Source organism: Conger conger, chromosome 6 (genome assembly GCF_963514075.1).
Source record: "Conger conger chromosome 6, fConCon1.1, whole genome shotgun sequence".
Classification (NCBI taxonomy): domain Eukaryota; kingdom Metazoa; phylum Chordata; class Actinopteri; order Anguilliformes; family Congridae; genus Conger; species Conger conger.
In genome coordinates, this window is record NC_083765.1 from 32,895,704 (window position 1) to 32,919,833 (window position 24,130).

The following is a 24,130-nucleotide window of genomic DNA, read 5'->3' on the forward strand; positions in this document are numbered from 1 at the left end:
TTACAGTCCCGGGCTCCGCGAGGAGCCTTCAGGTCTCCTGGGAGGCAAGCGAAAACCCCTTCCTGATTTAATGAATGTTTCCACTGCATTCCACAGCGTTCATGTTTAAGAGCAGGACTCACTGTGAACTTGTGATTGCACATGCATGTGACACACAGAGCTGCACTGTGTCTGAACCTGCAGTCATTTGGCCTTTTACTGACCCTGGCAGTCTCAAGGAGAATGGCTGAAAAATACTGCCTTACTATGCTATTTTCAGCTTTTTTTTTCCCTCTACCTTATTCAATACACTCACTCACTCACTCACTCACTCACTCACTCATTCACTTACTCACTCACTGACTCACTCACTGACTCCCTCACTCACTCTTTTACTCCACCCATTCTCACTCACTCACACTTTCACTCACTTTGTTTTTCTTTCACACCTTCTTATTTCTTTGTCAACAGTATTTGATCCGTTTGAGAGAGCTGTAGTGCAGTCAAGAGCATTTGGGAATTGAGTATACTGTAGTCTCCACCTTTGTGAGAATTTTACCTTTTAGGTGTAGTCTTCTTTGTTTGGGATCTGTCGTGCAGTCTCCAGCATTGGTATTGATGTCATTTACTGTCTGCTGTTTTTAAGTTGTAGTGTATTCTCTGCTACTTGGGAGTTGTATTGTAGCCTCTTACTGTTTAGGAACTGTAATGTATTCTCTGCTGTTTTTGGGAGTTGTATTTTCCACTGTTTGGGAATTGTATTATATTTTCCACTACTTGGGAGTTGTAATGTAGATTGCTGTTTGGGATTTGTAGTATATTCACCCCTGTTTATAAGTTCTATTGTACTGTCGACTGTTAGGTAATTGTAGTGTAATTAATAGTGTAATCCACACTAGCTGTACTGTATTCTCGTTTGGGAGCTGTACTGCATTCGCCACTATTTCGAAGCTGCGATGTTTGACGTGTAGTCTCTAGCAGCGATCAGTGATAGTCACAGAGTAAGGGCCTTCATGGCAGAACACACATATACAGCAGAAGGAGCTGTGGGTGTGGTCTGTTCGGAGTGTTGCTTGACTGGCAGTCCGTCGGCACGGCGACCGTGGCAGAGGTAGAGCGTGTCCCCTCGGTGACCCCTGCCCCAGCCGGCCACAGCCACCTTATTAAAAGGATTAGCGACCCGGTGGCTGTCAACGGCCCGGAGCGGGCAATGTGCAGAGGGCTCCGACACCAGGTCCCGTCCCCACGTCCTGCTCCCCACCGAAACAATGTAGGTCAGGCACGGACAGCGGGCGCTAGGCGGGCCCCGCCCGGGGACCCAGAGCTGGCGTTGTGTCACAGCAGCGGCGTGACCCCACCTCTACCCTCGCCCTCTCGCTCGCCTGACAAATCTCATCCATCAGTAATCCCCCCCCTTCCCACACACACGCACACACAAACACATCATGTCAGCAGAAACACAAATCCCACTTCACCTCCTGTTGTCAGGCAGCAACAGCACCACTTCATCCCCGTTTCTTACTTCTGAAAGCTGGATGCCGTCTGCAGTACTGTGAGGGCTCTATATTTAGCTTCACTGTTTGTCTGACCTCTCCAAGACATCTGATAAGGGGTTAGTGTTAATGTTTAACTAGCTTGAAACAGTTGTCTTTTTTTACTTTTATACAAAATATTCCACCGAGATTAGCCGTTCTTTTTTCTTTCTGCCATTTTTCTTTCTTTTATTGAGGAAAAACATTACATTTCTCAGAACCGCTTTATGGCCGGCTCTGCTTTGAGAACCTCAGTCAGATGGCAACCTCTGAGCCTCCAGTGTGGGCACTTCTTCTTCTTTGCTTTTTCATTGGGTTAGCTCTGTGCCAGCTGGGTACTAGCTGAGAGATACTGGAGGCCGCACGTGATTCTCAGACGAGATGGAGAATGGAGAGTGCAGGGCCACTTGTGTTTGGACAAGAATTGCACAACGTGGCTGCATTGTCCTTAACAGAAATTGAATATACTTCCAATGTATTAAAATATCAGATCTTTTCAAGATAAAACAGAAAGGTATTGCAACACTTCACAATGTAGGTAAATATATGGGCAGCAGTCTAGCATAATGGATAACATCCAGCCTTGTAACATAAAGGTTGCTTGTTCAATTCCCGGGTAGGTAACTGCTGTTGTACACTTAAGGTACTTACACTTCTTTACTGTATATAGCTAGATAAAGGGATGATATATGGAAAATAATGTGAATTATTATTATTTATTGCAAAAGAAATTGCATACATAAATAGACAGGTATATATATACAGTATGTATCATTCCTTTTTCCAGAATGCTGCCCATGTATTTACAATGCACTGCAGTATATTCTGTTTTCATAAGGGATGTTTCGGTGTCACTCCAATGTTCAGCAGTTCTGCTTTGTGTGAAAGAGAATTCTTTACTGTGTGCCAGGCAGCTCAGGGAGAAATACCAGGATGCAATGTTCTATGAATCCTCACAGTTGAAGGTTGAGCGCCATCTTGTATTAATCCCAGTCCAGTAAGGGCTCAGATGTAGCTAGGTATCAGTCATCTGGATAGTATATGGTGTCTCCTAGCAGTGACTAGATTTTATTGTTCTCCAATTAGCTATTAACCAGCTCATGCCTGTTATTTGAAAAAACAAAAAAACATTCAGATTATGTATTGCCTGGATGTTGATGCCTGCATATACTGTAGACATATTGCTATACTGTAGATTAGCCTATGCATTTGAAACAGTATGGTTGTCTGTATTTTTGTAGTAATAGTATACTGTAGTTATAGGCTGTAGTGCAGTTATAGGTTACCTGTATGTTTGAAGCAGTAAGTATGGTTATAGATTGGCTGTACTTTTGTAGTAATAGTATACTGTAATTATTGACTGTAGTAAGGTGATAGATTACTCATATGTTTGTAGCAGTAAGTATGGTTATAGATTGCCTACATTCTTATTGTAGTATAGACTGTAGTGCAGTTATATAGAAATTGTCTGTATGTTTATAGCAGTAAATATGGTTATAGATTGCCTCTACATTTGTAGAGTTGGAAGGGCTATTCTGTTGTACACTTATCGATTGTCTGACTGTTTGACTCGGTATGTGGCCATCTGGTTTCAGCAGAGAATAAGAAGGAGGTGAGATTGCAGCAGGTGACGGTGAAGGTGGAGCCCATGGAGGTGGACCCCCCTCAGGAGCCGGCTCCAGCCCCCTCTAACGCGCTGGGCTTCAGCTCTTTACCCGCCAGCGAAAAGGCTGACTCGCCAGCCAGCTTCCCCGATACCCTGGGCAGCCCACAGAGGGCGATCTTCTGTGAGGACATCTCCGTCAAGATGGCCTCCGAACTGCTCTTCAAACTGTCAGGTACATGGAGAGGAGGGAGGAGGGAGGAGGGAGGAGAGAGGAGAGGAGAGAGGAGGGAGGAGAGAGGAGAGAGGAGGGAGGAGGGGATAAAAACATGCAATGCTTCACCTTAAATACAAAAACATAACATTATGCAAGTCTCTCTGGAAAATCGAGGCAAGTAAATACAGTATAAAATTATTTATTTGTATGAACTGATTACTGCATGTGCATTTTTAATCTAGTCTTAATGAAATGGAACAGCCTTGTCTGTCCAATTTTCTCTCATTTTGGTTTCATAAAGTACACTGAAGTTTCACATGCAGCTCTGAATACTGTCAGCATTTCAAACTCATCTAATACAGTACATTTCTAAATGCCACACTGCTCCATAATGCTATGTTGTAAAATGATTCTTATTTTTGTCATCCAGAGAATTCTGGAGGTTTTTGTGTAATGCACTGTAATGCACTGTGACTTTTAATAATTGATTTTCAAAAATGCTAAAATCACTGATGATGTTGTCTTCTATCTTTCAGAAAGAGTAAGCAAAACAAAAAACCACAAAGACAGCAGTATGTTGGTCACAAGCAGGTAAGATAGAGTTCATACCTTTGATCATTTTTGGTGTTTTATTATTTTTGATGAGTAGCAAGCACACTTTGATTCTCATCATTCACTGTGTATTTGTGATGAATACATAAATGATTCATCCAAGTATTTCTGTTGTTCCCTTTCTTAGCTCTTACACTGACGACTTACAGTTTGGACAAACTCAATCTGACTCCATCACCAAGACCTGCTCGTCGAGTGGAGCAATGTTGCATGGTAAACACACACACACACAAACACACACAAAAAAGCACATGTATGCACTCATACGCACATGCACACACACACACACACACACAAACACATGCACACACACATATGCACACACAAACACATGCACACACACATATACGCACACACATTCATATGCACACACACGCACACACTCATATGCACAAACACACTCATATGCACACACACTCATATGCACACACACACTCATGCGCACACACATTCATATGCACACACACGCACACACTCATATGCACAAACACACTCATATGCATACACACACACACTCATATGCGCACACACACTCATATGCACACACCCACACACACTCATATGCACACACACGCACACACTCATATGCACAAACACACACACACAAACACACTCACACACACTCATATGCACACACCCACACACACACAAACACACTCACACACACTCATATGCACACACCCACACACACACAAACACACTCACACACACTCATATGCACACACTCACACACACTCATATGCACACACCCACACACACTCATATGCACACACCCACACACACACAAACACACTCACACACACACTCATATACACACACCCACACACACACACGGTAGTGCCCAGCTGCCACTGCCCGCCCCTCACTTGGCTGATGGATGCTCTCCTGCTCTAAGCCCTGGTCTGCTGTAGAGGTTAATTAGTGTGTGCCAGCCTATCTGTCCTCTAGTTAATGAAAAAATGATTGCATTTTATATGTCAAGGGTGCTGGAGAATGCTTCCCCTCGGTGTACATAGTGCAAACCCACACTGGATACTTTCTCTGCTCAGTGTGTGTGTGTGTGTGTGTGTGTGTGTGTGTGTGTGTGTGTTTTCCAATGTAAGAGGAAGGAGGAAGGTGCTATTGTTTGTCTTGGTATGTGTGTGTTTGGTGTTTGTGTATAAATGGTTCTGTTTGTCTTTGTTTATTTTTAGAGAATGCAAAGACTGTGTGTGCGCATACCAGATTGTGTGTGTGTGCGTGTGCACTTGTGTTTATGCGCCTATGTGTGTGCCCATGTGTGTGTGTGCTTGTGTGTATGTGTACAATACATGCGCTTGCTTGCGTGTTTGTATGTGTGTAGTGTGCATGTGTGAATGTATGTTTGTGTGTGCGTGTGTGTGTATGTGTGCGAGTGTGTCTGTGTGCACCCATGTGTGTACAGTACATGCACTTGCGTGCATGTGTGTATGTGTGCGAGTGTGTGTGTGTGTGTGAGCGTATGTGCGACTCCCGCTCACCCCCAACTGCGCGTTCCGCACTTCTGCCACCCTGCCACTCATGTTTGTCATTAGTGACCCTTCTGTCAAACATCCAGCAGGGCACTGTGTACTATTGCTCTGTGTGTGAGTGTGTGTGTGTGTGAGTGTGTGTGTGTGAAAGAGATGGTGTGTGTGTGTGTGTGTGTGTGTGTGTGAAAGCAAAAGATAGTGTGTCTGAGTATGTGTATGTGTGTGTGTGAACATGTGTGTGTGTGTGTGTGTGTGTGCAGTATGTGTGTGGGTGGGTGTGCGTGTGTGTGTGTACAGTATGTGTGTGTGTGTGTGTGTGTGGGTGCGTGTTCAGTGTGTGTGTGCGTGTTCAGTGTGTGTGTGTGTGTGTGTACAGTGTTGGTGTGTGTGTGTGTGTGTGTGTGTGTGTGTGTGGGTGTGTGTTCAGTGTGTGCGCGTGTGTGTACAGTGTGTGTGGGTGTGTGTGTACAGTGTTGGAGTGTGTGTGTGGGTGTGTGTGTATGTACAGTGTGTGTGTGGGTGTGTGTAGAAGTGTGTGTGTGTGTGTGGGTGTGTGTACAGTGTGTGTGTGTGTGTGTGTGGGTGCGTGTTCAGTGTGTGTGTGTGTGTGTGTGTGTAGAGTGTGTGTTCTGTGTGTGTGTGTGTGGGTGTGTGTAAAATGTGTGTTCTGTGTGTGGTGTGTGTGGGTGTGTGTACAGTGTGTGTGTGTGTGTGTGTGTGTGTGTGGGTGTGTGTACAGTGTGTGTGTGTGTGGGTGTGTGTAAAATGTGTGTTCTGTGTGTGTGTGTGTGTGGTGTGTGTGGTGTGTGTGGGTGTGTGTACAGGGTGTGTGTACAGTGTGTGTGTGTGTGTGTGTGGGTGGTACATGACTCAGCTCGGTGTGCAGTCCTCTCTCCTCACAGCCCTGGGTCAGGTCGAGGCAGCGCTGTGGAGGCAGTGTCTCTCCAGCTTTAATAAGACCAATTAAAGCATTAACTACTTCAAGGCCTGCACCAGCCTTTTAGTCCTTCCCTTAAATATCAGTCATTTCTGCAGCCAGGTCCTCAGGCTGGAGTGAGCCTCTACTGACCCTGTCCCCACCTCCAACCCCTGCATGCTAATGCCTCTGAACTGCTGAGCGTGGCCTTTCAGTCGCTCCATGTCCGGCCTAGAGCTGTTAGGAGGGGACTACAGTGCATACACAGAGGTGTACAGACACATTAGACTACAAACACAGACAGCTGCAGGCACAGACAGAGTGAAGAACTACAGTGTCAGAGGACTGCAGCTGCAAGGCCTGGATGAAATACATATTGGAAATTATTGGCTAATTATCAAGGAACACTGTAAAATAACTCAACAAGAGTCTTAACCTTGTAATGAGACCAAAAATCTGATTTTCTTCTCTCAAGTAGAAAATATTAGCTTGTTTTAAGTTACCCCATTCCCAAATCTTGAAATGAGTAAAACTATCTCTCCCCATTGGCAATATTTTTGTCTAACTTTGTGAAGAGAAATAAGATGTTAAGTCTATTGTAAATATAAGACTGAAATATGTGTTGAGACAGACTTATTTTTTGGTTTTTGCAGTGTTCAAATGTTCAATTGTGGGACGGTAAGGGTGGGAAATCTGTGTTCCTCTTTAAGTTGCAGCCCAGTGGCGCACACCAGCTGTGAGAGCAGGCAACTGCTGGCTGCTGGTGCCAAGAGCTGACTTCCGTTGGGCCCCTAACCTATCCACCCTTTCAGAGACCCCATTAACTCCACTCAGACGTCCCACAATGCACTGTAGCCACTTCCTCTTCGCTTTTTTAAGTACCTCCGTCTAACCATTGACTCATTGATGCAAAAAATCTGCTTTTTATTAGCAAAGCCATACTCGAAAGAACGGCCACAGTTGCTGCTGAGTCTGCAAAAATCCATTCTATATATTTTTAGTCTGTACTGCAGAAAGTCAAGAAGACATACATATGGGCAAATAGATTTACATTTCCTTGGTGCTCAATGCAAATGAAGAATTTGAACTTTTATGATATATTTCATGCTGCCTGAAATTGGATTTTGATTTTATTTCACGCCACAGTGAATGCAGCTGTTATAGGATTATCTCTTTCATGAGGACTTTTTGCTTGGGTATGATCTCTGACAAACCATGCTGGCTAGGAGAGGGAGGGATGGAGAAGTAGAGAGAATAGAGAAAGAGAGAGAGAGGGACTGGCGAAAGGAATGGGAAAAGTGTGGGAGATGTGGTGTTAAAGAGAGATGGTTGGAGACAAAACCAAAAGCAGGGAGCATGCAGATAATGTTGTGGGGCTAGAGAGGGTTGGGTTATGGGGACCTGGGTAGAGAGTGTTGGGGTTATGGGGACCTGGATAGAGAGTGTTGGGGTTATGGGGACCTGGGTAGAGAGTGTTGGGGTGATGGGGACCTGGGTAGAGAGTGTTGGGGTGATGGGGACCTGGGTAGAGAGTGTTGGGGTGATGAGGACCTGGGTAGAGAGTGTTGGGGTGATGGGGACCTGGGTAGAGAGTGTTGGGGAAGGTGAGGTGGGCCTGGTAGGCTGACCGTGTGGGTCTGTTCCAGATTTGGGGCAGACGGAAGCAGACAGGGGGGCAAAGATGGCCCCCTGGCGCAGGGAGGAGCAGCTGCACCCCTGCAGCGTGTGTGGAAAGGTGTTCGGCAGTCAGCAGACCCTCACGCGTCACATGTCTGTGCACACAGGTGAGCACACATGCCGCCCTGGTACAGCACCAACAGGGTTTTTTTATTTCTCAAAACACAAACACAACACTCTGCTACTCGCCATTCTACTAGTAAGCATAACTGTAGCATAATTGTGAGGTGGAGGTTTTTGGTTTGGATCCTCTCTGTGTGGAGTTTGCATGTCCTCCCCCTGTTCATATGGGTTTCCTCAGGGTAATCTGCTTTCCTCCCACAGGCTCACTTGCAATGTGACTACACTGGTTAAGTAAATGATAAATAAAATAACATAATACCAGTAATGTGAAGTTTATTCACCTTGACTCTTGAGAATGGCTATAAGGGTATAGGAGTCCATCTCTAGTGTATAGGAGTTGGCGGTGTATATGTATTCAGCTTGACTTGTGTCTCAGAACATAAAGACACACTTCTGCCTAGCAATTCTGCAGATCTGTTCCTGTTTGTCATTTGTTTGCCATAAAGTAAATAGACCGGATTACCACAGCATTAGAGAGATTGCTTTAAATCACTCCTGTTGGCGAAGCACCAAGCTTGTTGCTCGAGCTCTAATGTGTTTTTGGAAAGTGGTCCACAAGCAAGCCAACACAAGGGCGCTGTCTCCACTGTTTCAACCTGCTCTGTCTCAGATAACATTGGGATCGTGAAAGCAGTCCCAAATCTTGCTGGCTTTGTCTCATTATCAGGCAAGCTCTGTCCCAGATCACATGTAAGAAGTCTTAAATCACAACATGAGTGTTTATGATGATTTGAGCAGCATGGTGGATAGCACTGTCACCTCACAACAAGAAGGTCCCAGGTTCTGTGTGGAGTTAGCATGTTCTCCTCGTGCCTGCGTGGGTTTCCTTTGGTCCCGCACTACAAAAACATGAAATTGAAGCTACTTGGGGGGGCATTCACAGGACGTTGCTGGAAAAGTGTATGTGTGCTCAGTTAACCTACCCTGTATAAATAATGGATACTAAATAAATATAGCAAAGCATCTGTCATTCAACAGCTAGAGATTTCGTTGAGCTGATTAGTAGAATCAGGTTTGTCAAATTAGGACAGCAGTGAAAACATACAGGTGAGTAGATCTCCAGAAACTGGAGTAGCCCTCTCATACAGTTGGGCATGGCAAATCCAGCAGGCTCACACTCAAATCACACACGTGAAAATAAAGAGCACAGTGACACCACCAGGAGGCCTGTCAATGATGTCATTTCCTGCTATTACAGGGCAACTAGGTGCCTGAGTCCTGTGCCTTGAAACAGTTTTTCCAGTTAAGAGACCTGAAACAAATGTATAAACTGCGCCCTCTCTCAGTGGGCCAGGAGTCACACATTGCTGCTGTTTGATGTTGCAGAGGAGAAGTACAGGTGTCCCCTGTGTCCATACACAGCCAAATGCAGAGCCAACCTCAAACAGCACCTCACCATCCACTCAGCCCAGCTCGCCAGCAGCAACGCTGAAGACCACATTACGGCAGGGAACGCCGAGAAGACCCAACGCAGCAACTGCCCCTTTTACTACAGGTGTGTGCTACCCACGACACTCACACACACACACAGAGACACACGCAAAAGCACACACACACTCACACACACACACACACACACTCACACTCACACACACACACACACACAATAAAGCACACACATATGCACAAGTTCACAAATGGCCGTCGTAAGGGGGTTGCCAAGGGCAGAAGCCCTCGAAAGAACACTAATTGCATACGCACACATTCAGGCCCACACATATGTACAAATAAGGCCCAGGCACACGCATACATATATAAAACATTAGAGCATACAGTCATCCTAACTCACCCACCCTGTCAGAGTGGCTTTCACTTTAACATGAGAAGTCAGTGGCTTAATGAGATATACTCACTGTGTTTAGATGAACTTCCACAAGTCGCTTACCCCTAAACAGATTAGATCATTTGCTTCTCCTAGAGCCCTTATTAAAGTAGAGCTGAGAACAGCCAGTGTATTATAGAGAGGTGTTTCCACTGTACCAGTCAGGAGCTCAGCTTGAATGCCTAAGTGTGTGTGTATTTGTGTTTGTATGTGTTCATGTGTGTTTGTGTCTATATGTATGGGTGGATTTATGGTATGTACATGACACATACTCTCACTGAGCACTTTATTAGGTACACCTACACCTGTACACCTACTTATTCATGTGATTATCTAATCAGCCAATCATGTGGCATCAGTGCAATGCATAAAATCATGCAGATATGTGTCAGGTGCTTCAGTTAATGTTCACATCAACCATCAGAATGGGCAAAAAATGTGATCTAAGTGATTTCAACCGTGGCATGATTGTCGGAGCCAGACAGGCTGGTTTGAGTATTTCTGTAACTGCTGATCTCCTGGGATTTTCACACACAAGAATCTCTTGAGTTCACTCAGAATGGAAAAAAAAATCTAGTGAGCGGCAGTTCTGCGAATGGAAACGCCTTGTTGATGAGAGAGGTCAACGGAGAATGGCCAGACTGGTTTGAACTGACAGAAAGGCTACGGTAACTCAGATAACCACTCTGTACAATTGTGCTGAGCAGAAAAGAAACAAGAACAGAAAGCTGAGGCTGCAGTGGGCACAGGCTCACCAAACCTGGACAGTTGAGGACTGGAAAAACCTGTTTTCTGCTAAGGCATACAGATGGTAGGGTCAGAATTTGGCATCAACAGCATGAATCCATGGACCAAACCTGCCTTGTGTCTATAGTCCAGGCTGGTGGCGGTGGTGTAATGGTGTGGGGATGTGTTTTTGGCACACTTTGAGGCCGTTAATACCAATCAATCATCGCTTGAATGCCACAGCCTATTTGAGTGTTGTTGCTGACCATGCGCATCCCTTAATGGCCACAATGTACCCATCTTCTAATGGCCACTTCCAGCATGATAACGCACCATGTCACAAAGCAAAAGTCATCTCAACCGGGTTTCATGAACATGACAATGAGTTCAGTGGCTTTCCCAGTCCCAGTCATCTGAATCCAATAGAACACCTTTGGAATGAGTTAGTGTTGATGTGTTTGTGTGTGTGTGTGTGTGTGTGTGGATGTGTGTGTGCATGCATGTGTATGTATGTGTAGATGTGTATGTGCGTGAGTGTGTATGTGTGTTGATGTGTGTGTGTGTATGTATGTGTATGTGTGTGTTGGTGAGTGTGTGTGTGTGTGTGTATGTGTGTGTGCATGTGTGTGTATATGTGTGTATGTGTGTGTGCGTGCGTGTGTATGTGTGTGTGTATGTATGTGTGTGTGGGTGAGTGTGTGTGTGTGTATGTGTGTGTGTATATGTGTGTATGTGTGTGTTTGTGTATGTGTGTGTATATTTGTGTAAGTGTGTGTGTGTGTGTGTGTGTGTGTGGGTGTGTATATATGTGTGTGTGTGTGTGTATATGTGTGCGTGTGTGGGTGTGTGTGTGTGTGAGAGTGTGTGTGTGGGTGTGTGTGTGAGTGTGTGTGTATATGTGTGTAAGTGTGTGTGTGTATATGTGTGTGTGTGTGTGTGTGTATATGTGTGTGTTTGTGAATATGTGTGTGTGTGTGTGTGTGTGTGTGTGTGTGTTTGTATATATGTGTGTGTGCACACGTGTGACCCGGTTCTGTCTCTCCAGCTGCCTGATGTGCGGGTTCCAGACGGAGCAGAACAGCCACTTCGTCAGTCACATGTGTGTGCACATGGACAGGGAGCAGTGGATGTTCTCTCTGTGCTGCACGTCCTGCGACTTCGTCTGCGGGGACGAGGTGGAGATGAAGGCGCACATCAACGCCGGCCACGCTGGTGAGCGCGGCCTAGCAACGGACGCTTCTGTCCACGCCTGCCTGGACGCAGGCTCCAGCCCTCTCTCTGGACGCTGGCTCCAGCCCTCTCTCTGGACGCTGGCTCCAGCCCTCTCTCTGGATGCAGGCTCCAGCCCTCTCTCTGGACGCAGGCTCCAGCCCTCTCTCTGGACGCTGGCTCCAGCCCTCTCTCTGGACGCAGGCTCCAGCCCTCTCTCTGGATGCAGGCTCCAGCCCTCTCTCTGGATGCAGGCTCCAGCCCTCTCTCTGGACGCAGGCTCCAGCCCTCTCTCTGGATGCAGGCTCCAGCCCTCTCTCTGGACGCAGGCTCCAGCCCTCTCTCTGGACGCTGGCTCCAGCCCTCTCTCTGGACGCAGGCTCCAGCCCTCTCTCTGGACGCAGTTTCTGTAGTTGAGCGGAGCACTGCTGCCCTGTGAACTGAACCGTGGAATTTAGCTTCACTTACTGCACATTTTTAATAGAAAGAAAGATCATTGTACAATACAATAAAAATGCCCCCATAGGGAGTAGAAACTACATAGACTTGAACTATGTCAGATTCCAGTATATGCCATATACTTACAAGCTAATAACACAAACACATAGTTCAGGTAACGACTAACTCACTTTAAGCTTAATAAAGTTTGCAATAAGCAGCTTTAAAATTACATTCTGTGGATTCATTAAATTTGGCGAGAACCTAAAGTGAAGAGGTCATTTGGGAGCGAGTAAACTGCAGCGAGTGTTATAAATGATAATTTGTGTAATTAATGCTAATTAGTGAGTGATATGCTGTAATTCCTCCTCTCAGCGGTTTATGAGGGCGACGCAGGGGCGTGAGCGGCTAACCGTGTGTGCCTCTGCTGCAGGGCTGGCCTCCAGGAGTCCCCTGAGCGAGACCAAGAGCCCGTCCTCATCCCTGTCCACCCTCAGCGACTCCGTCCACAGCTCCGAGACCTCCTCCGCCAGCAGCCAGTCCAGCGCCGGCAGCCTGTCGGGATCGGGCGCCAAGGGGAAGCCAGAGAAAGGCGGGAAAGCGGAAGGTGAGGCGTCCGCCAGTGCGTGCGTGGTGTTGCCCCGCCCCGCCCCGTCCCATCTGCCGGGGTCCCTGCCCCCTATACTCGCCCACCCACACGATTTTCACTATTCACTAACCCTTTCCCAAAATCCTGGGGTCACAATTCTCCCGTATTTCTCTCGATTCGCGGCATTTTCGATTCGATCTGTTTATTTTCTTCCCATTAATCCGTCTGTACAGCATATAGGCTCTAAGCCCCACGACTGTAAAATTCAGCTGTTTCCACCCGGACTAAAATACAGAGACACATGTATCGTTTCCATAGTTACATGCACAAGAGCTCATAGCACTGGACTCTATAGCCCACGCGGTTGTTCGTAGGCAGCCTCTTTAGCTAGCTAGTTACACACAGACTGCAGGGAGGTGATGGTTGAGAGATAAACAGAGTAAAAACAGAGTAAAAGTTGAGAGTGAGAGAAGGAAAGACAGAGAGCAAAATAAATTCTACGTCACTGTGCTTAATATTTATCTATATTCATACTGTAAAAGTCACCAGAATTGAGACTACATTTTTCTGGGGAGGACCTTCAATCACAACATTTCCCTATTCCTGAGGTCCCAGGGTCCCAAGTGTGCGCGCCCCTGACCTCAGCCCGCCGTCTCTCCTCAGGGTTCGAGTGCGTGTTCTGCGCCTTCGTCTGCGAGGCCCAGTCTGCGTACGAGCGCCACCTGCAGGCCCACCTCATCTCGCGCATGTTCGAGTGCGACGTCTGCCACAAGTTCCTCAAGACGCCGGAGCAGCTGCTGGAGCACAAGAAGTGTCACGCTGCCCCCTCTGGCGGACTCAAGTAAGTGCAGCCAGGGCCTGCCCCTGCCTTGCCTTGCCTTGCCTTGTCTTGCCTTGCCTTGCCTTGCCTTGCCTTACCCCACCCTCTCTGACATCACATGCGTATTGTCACCACTGCACCATGCCATGAGATCAGCCTCTCTCTCCCTGCTCTCTGTTATGCTCTGTGCCTAACTGGGTGAACCGTGTGTGAAGCCCCTCCCCCAGCTGGAGCTGTTCTTTATATAGACGCCAGCACATACAGTCCTATTTCTCCCTGTCAGTATGATGTTCGCCACTACTGATCCGCGAGGAAGCCACGTTGCTGGAATGTCCCTGGTTGCCCCGGTGATGTACATAACGTGATTAATGAAGACTTACACGGCGCATGTGCAGATTTGGGCGGGAATCAGGGAATAGGAGGATTTTATGAAGCTTTTATAAAGATTATGCCTTCTCATTCACAGTCAGCCTAAATAGGGACCTTGTCTCCATTGTCTACAATTAAGCTTCACTGTGTCAATAAGTACATACTGTGGATGGATGCTGGGGTCCCCAGGTCTTCCCCAGTGGTTCCTTCACTCGTCTCCTCCCCCGGTACTTCCAAATAGGAGGAGGAGACAAGTAATGTTGGAGGAAAGGAAGGATACATGTTTTTGAGCATTGGGGCTCCAGGCTTAAACTCAGTAGCCAATCAAGACGTAAGAAACCAGGTGAAGTGAATTCACTGTTTTTAATTGATTAATTTAGTTCCAGTGACGAGGGAACCCCTGTGGCCCCTTAGGGCCAGGGTAGGAGACCCCTGGCATGTGGTAGCACAAGCTGTGCTGTTATAAAATGAGTCCATTGGTGAATTGGAGCAGAGGGCAGACAGACGGAACGGAAAGCCTCCTCTGTAGAGGACAAACACACACAGGAGGGATCTGACTCGGAGCGCTGTGTGTACCGTCTGCAACGGGAGGGTAGGGGTCTGTGTCATGTGACCAGAGGAAAGGTGGTGGTGTCAGAAGCCTTGTCAGTCAGAGCGTTCCTGCTGGTCTGTTTACTGTGTTCCTGGCCTCACTACGGACTGTGGTGGTGTCAAGGGGACTGGAGTCAAACAAACGGCAGGAGTGTTCCATATGTCACCATCCCCAGGGGGGTTGTGTGCCCAGTGTGTCGCTATATCTGCATATGATTGTACTTGGCATATTACCATGCCCTGCATACATCCACAGCTCTTTATTACATGTCCGGGTCAGGCTTCCCCCTCTCACCAAAATGCCAGAACCTTATTGCTGGCTGTGGTGACATTCCTTTTGCATATTACTTTCTTCTTTGAGAGGTGCACATGACGAGTAAAATGGGAGCACTTAATACTATTTGCAGTCTTTCTCGTGGCTGATGGCAGACCCTAATACACAGGGGGAGGAATAGTGTGAGGTGAGGTCACAAAAACAATAGGAGACTCATGCTGCTTTAAAGTGATGTCGGGTGGGAATACATGGCCGTATACAATGACTTGGCCATCCGACTCGTTCACGCTCACATGCTTTATGGTCGGACAATTGAAAGAAAGATTGTGAACGCCTGCATGTTAGTTCCTGTTGGACAGTTTAGGTTCTTGGCTAGCAATCGACTAGTTAGTTATAGCAAGACATTTTTGGGGGTTATGAATGCAAATACTACAGGAAATTTGATGCTGCGGTATGTTATCAAAGAATGTGTGTTTTAAATTTGTAGCTATGGTTCACTGATGGCTTTACTGTATGTCTTATGGTTCACGGAGGACTGTGGACTGTGTTTTGCCCAGCCACTGGGGGAAGGGAGGGTCAGTGTACAGTGCTGTCACTGGGGGAGGGTCAGTGTATGGCGCTGTCACTGGGGGAGGGTCAGGGTGCTGTCACTGGGGGAGGGTCAGTGTACGGTGCTGTCACTGGGGGAGGGTCAGTGTATGGTGCTGTCACTGGGGGAGGGTCAGTGTACAGTGCTGTCACTGGGGGAGGGTCAGTGTATGGTGCTGTCACTGGGGGAGGGTCAGTGTATGGCGCTGTCACTGGGGGAAGGGAGGGTCAGTGTACGGTGCTGTCACTGGGGGAGGGTCAGTGTATGGTGCTGTCACTGGGGGAGGGTCAGTGTATGGTGCTGTCACTGGGGGAGGGTCAGTGTATGGCGCTGTCACTGGGGGAGGGTCAGTGTATGGTGCTGTCACTGGGGGAGGGTCAGTGTATGGCGCTGTCACTGGGGGAGGGTCAGTGTACAGTGCTGTCACTGGGGGAGGGTCAGTGTATGGTGCTGTCACTGGGGGAGGGTCAGTGTATGGCGCTGTCACTGGGGGAGGGTCAGTGTATGGTGCTGTCACTGGGGGAGGGTCAGTGTATGGCGCTGTCACTGGGGGAGGGTCAGTGTACAGTGCTGTCACTGGGGGAGGGTCAGTGTATGGTGCTGTCACTGGGGGAGGGTCAGTGTATGGCGCTGTCACTGGGGGAGGGTCAGTGTACGGTGCTGTCACTGGGAGAGGGTCACTGTATGGCGCTGTCACTGGGGGAGGGTCAGGGTGCTGTCACTGGGGGAGGGTCAGGGTGCTGTCACTGGGGGAGGGTCAGGGTGCTGTCACTGGGGGAGGGTCAGTGTATGGTGCTGTCACTGGGGGAGGGTCAGGGTGCTGTCACTGGGAGAGGGTCACTGTATGGCGCTGTCACTGGGGGAGGGGAGGGTCAGTGCAGTACAAGGTCACATTGGAAGCAGAGGAACAGCGTATTAGTGCTGTCACAGTACTGCCTCAGCTTGGTACACAGTGTTCACATGGTTACAGCACCCAGTGTACGTGACATGAACAACTGTAAAACAAATCAGCTACAATCATTATTGTAATGTAGAAACAATGACCATGCGATTGCTATAACACAAATCTGCACTAACATTATTTGACCTATACCCTGCATGTGAATAATTAACAACTTTGAGGTAATAACAAGCAATTGAGGTAACTTTAAAGTAACACAACCTCTCTTTCTTGCAAACATCTTGCTTTACTGAGTGACAGGGTTTCCTTGACAAAAATGCAATATTAGCTATAATATACAGTATATGCCCATAATATGCCCATAACAGAACTGTTATTTATTGTATATATTAAGATCAGAAAAGGATATTCATATTCAAACACTTCCCAATATATGGGCACATAATACAAATAATTGTTACATTTAGATCACATTTTTTATTTGTTTCTGTGAAATATGCAGTATTTAAAATATACTATTATATACTGCAGTATATTCCATAATCACAGGGCACTTACAGTCAGGTTTGTGAGGTCCTGAAATGAGTGGGGCAGTGATCAGGAGTGTTGGGAAGTGGCGTTGTAGACCAGGCCTCCAGTGTGTGTAGTTAGGAGCTGGGGCAGACTGTGTTGTGGCAGTGGGGCAGAAAGGCAGGTTTCCTCTCTCTCCGGTACGGAGGTGACGGGGCCTTCACCATGGGATTCTGAGGTGATTCTGTTCTGCAGGGTTTGTGAAGCGCTTTGGGCCCCTGAGCAGATGAAAGCTGCTATGTAAATGTAAGTGCCATTCATTTATTCATTTACCTTCATATGAACGACCCAGCAAACTCCAGCACGTTCACGCAAGCACTACCATTCTTGAGTCTCAGCTCCCCCCCCCCCCCCCCCCCCCACCCTTCTGTGTGCTGGGCTGAGGTTTGTGCCTGTGTGTATGTGTCTCCCCCCCCGGCCCCCCCGCCTCACCCCGGTGGGCTGTCTGTGTCCCCCCTCAGGTGCCCCCTGTGCCCGTACTCGGCGGGCCAGCCGGCCGCCCTGCAGAGCCACCTGAAGACGCACGGGGAGCCGCCCGGCGAGCCGCGCTTCCGCTGCGGGATCTGCCAGGCCTCGCAGAGCAGCCAGGCCGAGCTGGAGCGCCACGTCCGCGGGCACCGGCTGGGCGGCCATTACCGGTGCGAGCAGTGCGGCTACCTGTCCAAGACGGCCAACAAGCTGGTGGAGCACGTGCGCGTGCACACGGGCGAGCGGCCCTACCGCTGCGACCGCTGCAGCTACTGCTGCCGCCGCAAGGACAACCTGAGCCTGCACAAGAGGCTGAAACACGGCCAGCAGGCCCTGCACTGCCCCCACTGCTCCTTCTCCACCGCCAACCCCTGCACCTTCAACAGACACGCCCGCAAGCACCGAGACAGGGCCGGCCCCGGGGCCAGGGGCGGGGCCGGGGGAGGGGCCAGGGCCGGGGGAGGGGCCAGGGGAGGGGCCGGGGGAGGGGCCAGAGGCGGGGCCGCGGGCGGTGGGCTGGTGTGCAAGAGTGGAGGCGGGGCCATGTTCAGGGGGTGGGACTCTGAGAGAGGGGGCGGGGCCGTATTCGGGGGGCAGGACTGTGAGCGTGGGGGCGGGGCCATGGTGGGTGGGATTGGGGGCGGAGCCTGCAGTCCCCTCCTCAGCATGTCGGCCTCCCTCGCCCTGCAGTCGGTGGCCCTGTCCGTCACCAGCAGGCAGCAGGGCTCCTCCCCGCCGGCCTCGCTCTACCCCGCCCCCAACGGCCGCTCCCTCTCCTCCCTCTCCTCCCTCTCTCCTCTCTCCTCCCTCTCCTCGCAGTACGAGCGCTACAGGACCTGCGACCCCGCCCACCTCGTCCCTTTGACCACGCTCTTCAGCTCTGCCCGCTTTGGTAGGGGCGGGGCACTCCACGCCCTCTCTCCACCCCCCTCCTCCAGACCGCGCCCCGCCAGGTCCCCGGCCACGCCCTCCCACTCCCCCACTTCGCTGAAGCACTCGTTCCTGGCTTACCTAGGACTGACGAAACGAATTCAAACTGCGTGACCCACCTATGATAGGAGCAGTGCGGATAATTCTGGAATTTTCCAATCAAGATAACAAACTGGAGAGATGGCTATCCAAGCTAGGGGGAAAATTATATATAAATACAACTAAGGCTGTATGTGCTTAAGGAATTTATATCAGTGCTGCTTTGAATCTCTCTTTTCAGTTCATTTATTTTGTTTTGGAGGTTTTGTATGGTTTTGAATGACGCACACCCTACTGCTTTATCTTAAAAAGGAAAAGATGAAGTGAGACAAGCCCCTTGAATGCTCCATCGTGTGTATACGTGTCTTTTGCAGAGCGCTAGAAAAGCATGCTTGCGTATGTGTTCCAACAGTCCAGAAGTTATCGCTGATGTGAATTAAAGAACACTCCAGTGTCCATACCAGTAAAACTGCAGAGCTTTTAGACTGTTTGAAAAGCTCAAAGCTCAGAACAGGCACCGATACCTCACTCCATCTGCTCACAGAGCAGCTCTTTACCTTCACTTTGTTTTGCAGAAGGCCTCGTGGCAAAGCCCCGCCCTCCTCGGTGGTAGGAGGAGCCCCAGAGTAACTGTCCTATGGAAACGAATTAGAATTTTGGCTCCTCCTACTCTGGCTTCACCTTTTCACTAGTGCTCTTTGGAAATGTTATTTTGACGTCACCCCCCGAAAAAGAGAACTTGAATGAATGTATTGCTTTTTTTAATGTGGACATGGTGCCAGTGTGAATGAGTTTCAGAATAGAGTCCTATATCAACGGCCTTACGTGGCTGCCTCATTTTCCTTTGACTATCAAAGGCCTTTTAATCATTCAGAATGAACAATGAATAACCAACAGTATGTAATAGTTATTAATACTAATACGAATATAACAATAAATAATAACTTTCAGTGAAGATGCATAGCAGATGCTGAGAGAAAAGGCTAAGACCACAATGTGTTTTAACCCCAGTTCCTACATGCCTCTCCCCTGTTTGCAGTGGAGGTATGGCAACCCCTTCTGTATTACTCTCTCTCGGAAGCAGGATTGCACTTTAGAACAGTTTGAGATTGAAAAAAGGACTTCGACCACCTCTTCCTTTTTAAAATTATTTCTCACCCTTAAAAACTCTGTTCTCTTGCAGAGAGGAAGCCTTCTATGGAAGGCCACATGCTGACGTGTTCTGTTTTCTTGTTAGGAAAGAAAATGTTGAAGGAAATGTCTGTATAGTGGGGTGGTTCTCTTCTCTTAAAGTCTATGTGAAATGAGGAGGTACCACGTATAGAAAAGCCCACTTGTTGTAATTGGATGAGTAGTTTGTACAGGTATAGCTTATCCTGGGCACAAATGCTCAGGCTAAAATTGAAAAAGCCAGTTTTGCACAGTGCTTTCTTTTTTGCACTTTTTTGTATTTGTCGACAAAGAAGCTCAACATCACTCATATGGATTTGGAAGCAACAGTTATCTCTCTTAGTTTGATTATCATGTGCCCCGACAGAATGACACTTGTGTTCCCAAGTGATCCAAAGTTGTTCATTATTTGTAAAGGCATTACTTGCGCTAGTGTCAATTGCTTTCTTTTACTCGTTTCTTAGTGATTTGCGACTGTGGAAAAGGAGCGTGTCTTATAGACCAAATGTAAATGTACTGGGTGGTTATGGTTCAATTCGATTGGTCCCCAGCTAGTGAATGGGGTCAGTGGTGGTGTTCTGTAAATGAATAGCCTGACTTTGCGGTGCCCCACCTTACGGCCGTTATCAATCTTATCTTTTATACTCTAGTGCCACCTGCTGGAAGAGAAAGGTCTAGCGTCAGTAAGAGTGGGTCACACTCGCGAAGTGTCTACTCAGTACCTGCTAGGTTGCCTTTGAATACTGTTTAATCTTACAATGTAACATGATAACAGTTTTACGCAGACTTCCAGGTGTGAAGGCGGGCGTTCCAGAATTTGGTGAGCACTTAGCTCAGCTCGTTTGCCTAAATGTGATTAGCACAGCGATCTGACGCCATTGCGCGACTACCTTTAGCACTTCCGAAAATGCATGATATTGCAAGCTACAGCTCTTAGCACTTCGATTAAACTTTTCTAAGCTTACTTTGTTGTTTGTTTTTCCATCTCTTTTTGCAGTCATAACTGCATTCTCTGCAATTTTCTTCACATATCTCCAGCTGGAGGTGTGTTGTATTTTATTTCTGTGTTTGGTTCAAGTTCGGTCTTTTTGTAATAGTTTTTTGGCACTGTAAAATTGGTATGTGCTGTATAAAGCTTTTTTATGACATCATCATTAAGGCTGTACAGGGTTATTTGTGGAAGTAACTGGTAATTAGATAATTTGTACTTATTTTGTTTTGTATCTTTTGTTTGGCATTGTTTTCTGTTATGATTGCCAGTTTCCAATGTTAACATTTGAAAGTAAAGCTTACATCAAATATTATAGCATTTCTGTTGTCTTCTGTAAATGTGATATTTTAAGATAAATTACAGTTCCACACTAATGTTTTAAAAAGTCTCTCTGCTGGGGTTAAGCAGTTGCATTATTAAATTTCAATCTTTTCCCAAATGTATAAAATAATGTGTTCAACAAAGAAAATGTGATCACACAGTAGAGATGGCCTATTTGAAACATGTATCCCTTGTGTCTAGGATACAGACTGGTGATAAATCATGTCATGCCATGTGTTTAAAAAAACTGATCCCAGATCTAAAAGCCCAGAAAACCACATAGAGGCTCCTGGTACCAGTCATCAGCAAGCGTGGCTATGCCTGATCTGAGATCAGTGAGACGGCAGTGACAGCTGCAGCCTGCCTTTTCCCAGCCAAAGGTCAGCCCTGGCTAATGGAAACAGATGAAGCAGAGAGAACGTGTTTGCAGACATTAAGGGGGCCATTTATCACCTGGGTTTGGGGGTTTCCCCCCTCTAATCGGCCATCTCCTACGATGCGCTTCAGCTCCTGCGCTGAGGAGAACATGGCTGACCGCACACACACCCCTGCTCACCCTCGACTGCATGTTCCGCACTTCTGCCGCCCTGCCACTCATGTTTGTCATAAGTGACCCTTCTGTCAAACATCCAGCAGAGGCAGCCACTGTGTACTATTGCTGTGTGTGTGTGTGTGTGTGTGTGTGTGTGTGTATGTGTGTGTGTGAAAGAGAGATAGTGTGTCTGAGTGTGTGTGTGTGAAAGAGAGTGTGTGGATGTGTGTTTGAAAGAGAGATAGTGTGTGTGTGTGAAAGAGAGAGATAGTATCTGTGTGTGTGTTTGAAAGAGTGTGTGAGAGTGTGTGTGTCTGTGTAAGAGAGAGTGTGTTTGTGTGAGCCTGTGTATGTGTGCTGTTTACAGCTTTGGCCCAATTAAGGAGATTTGTGTTGCAGGGAGATTGCACACCTCCAAGTGCTAATGCTGCGCCCCTCTCTCTATCCAATTTAAATCTGCAGGATAATGAGGTGATAGCATCAGATTCAAAACGTTTTTTGAAGATCTCTGGGAACAATTTCCACTGTCAGAAAAACACTCCATTTCGACCGATGATTGGTGTGAAGTTAACTTTTTTGTTTTCATAGATTCCATATATAGATCAAATGACAGGAGACATGAATAACCAGACTGGGTGGTGATTCGCCCCAAAAGTCTTCTCCAGAAAACTTTCAAATTCACAAAGCAGTAGAGGATGAAGAACCAGAGGGAAAATGTGTATGTTGGAGCGAGGCACTCAGGCACAAAATGGATTCTTACAGGAATAACATCTGTTCACATCCTCAGACCTGTCACACGCATGTGGGTGATGCATATTTATGCCCTGTATCTTGTGAGCACAAAAGAGCGTCACCAGCAGGCTCTCAGCCCATGTCAGCGAGGGGGAAACACTAGGGCCTGTTCCCCCGACACCTCCACGTCAATCAGCACAAGAACAGCCTTTACCAGCTCTGTGGATACCATGTTCAGGGAAAATCATCTTTGAGACACATTCAGTCACATTCTGAATCTGCTGTTTTTGTATTCTTTAGCCATTTTCTGTGGGAAGCAAAATTACATTGATGCAAAAATTTATTGGAAATCTTATGAAATATTCACGTCACACAAGGATAACCGTCTTTTCATAAATGGCCACAATGAAGACTATTGTTGATTTGAAAAAGCAGGCTCCAAAATCTTGCTCCGGCTTTGTGCCCATCTTCTTGGACATCTTTGTTTTAACTCTGATTCTGTGCATCTCTTTGTAAAGTTCTCATTCTCACAGTTGGGAGTTAAGCCAAATGTTTGTGTCCAGCTAGTCACGTCTGAGCATTTCTTTATAAATGTGTATAGTTATAAACAGAAATTCCTTTCCCAATGGTAAATTCTACAATTTCCAGAAAACCAGGTAGACCATTATGACAGGAGGTAGGGAAACTTAGCCTAGACTGCCCTCTTGTGGTAACATGAAGTTATTTGCACTTCCATTCCATCAAGTGAATAGCGACTTTGAAATCCAAGAATAGGTTTCACAAATAATTTTCTTAAAGAAATCTCTTTTAAAATATCCATGATAAGAATACACAGTAGAATACATTAATACAGACCTGTGTCAGTGAGAGGTGTGCCACAGTCTGTAGACTAGCAGAGTCTTAAGCTATATACAATTCATCCCACAGAGAGGTTTGATCCCCGCTATGGCACTTCCTGACCTGTGATCTCTTCTCTATTTGTTACCCTCTCTGCTTTCTCCCTATCTGAATAAAGCAGAAAAAGTGAGCTGTCTGCTCACCTAAAAAAACAAAAAAAACAAGTTGAAGGCAATTCTCTGCAAGCTATGAACTACACAACTGTTATCCTTAGAAAACTGTTAGCAAACATTAGCAAGTTAAACAACTACCTGCTGAGCCCTGTATTAGCCCACTAGTCATCACACTGTGTCTTGAAATGTTGATGTGCATAAATGACATCTGTACACTGAAAATCTGGAAACATTTTGCTGTGGCCTGAGGAGAGTTACATAGAGCTATATAATCTGAAAACATATAGAATAATATTAATAATAATAATAATAATAATACTAATAATAATAATAATAATAATAATAATAATAATAATGTTATTTAGCTTATACTTTTACCCAAAGCCACTTACAATTGATTAGACTAAGCAGGGGACAGTATGTGGTGTTAAGGGCCTTGCTCAAGGGCCCAATAGCTGTGCGGACCTTATCGTGGCTATATCTGGCTTGAACCACCAGCCTGGGTCCCAGTCATGTGCCTTAGCTACTAGGCTACAGGTTCCGCTGAATAGCTGAATATTTTCCACTGTCGTGATCTGCTGGTTTTCCATCCTCCCTTTACATGTGAGCCAGGTGTGAAGACTGTCTGGCCAATCAGCAGCACTAATTGTTCAGTTAAATACCTGGGAAAAGAAAAAGAAAATCAGGGCTGGATTTAGATTTGAGGGCCAGATTTGAGTATCACTGGATTAGTGGTTTCAGACTCCCCCTAGTGTTCACTAATGAAATGTGCTAGGATAAGGGTTTATCTCGGCCATCTCCTACAAGAGTCTTGCCTCCAACCCGCATACAGAAATGCAAGAGACCTGAAAACGGAAACACACTTACAGCACTGGGCAACAAGCTTTCCA

General features: G+C 47.0%; 1 protein-coding gene across 2 annotated transcripts in view; it reads left to right on the forward strand.

Annotated features, from left to right (window-relative positions):
* The window catches only part of LOC133131154 (zinc finger protein 827-like), a 50,330-nt gene extending 29,372 nt beyond the window's left edge, over positions 1-20,958 (forward strand). Inside the window, exons 6-15 of one of the 2 annotated variants that reach the window (XM_061246340.1) lie at positions 3,110-3,349; positions 3,868-3,922; positions 4,071-4,156; positions 7,996-8,133; positions 9,476-9,644; positions 11,743-11,909; positions 12,778-12,936; positions 13,597-13,774; positions 17,509-18,026; positions 18,162-20,958. In XM_061246340.1, the coding sequence (XP_061102324.1) occupies positions 3,110-3,349; positions 3,868-3,922; positions 4,071-4,156; positions 7,996-8,133; positions 9,476-9,644; positions 11,743-11,909; positions 12,778-12,936; positions 13,597-13,774; positions 17,509-18,026; positions 18,162-18,559 (2,108 nt within the window). In that variant the 3' untranslated portion in view covers positions 18,560-20,958. Of the gene's footprint in view, positions 1-3,109; positions 3,350-3,867; positions 3,923-4,070; positions 4,157-7,995; positions 8,134-9,475; positions 9,645-11,742; positions 11,910-12,777; positions 12,952-13,596; positions 13,779-17,508; positions 18,027-18,161 lie in introns of those variants that run through there. The other variant, XM_061246341.1, reaches the window with a different exon arrangement.
* Positions 20,959-24,130: the final 3,172 nt, after the last annotated feature.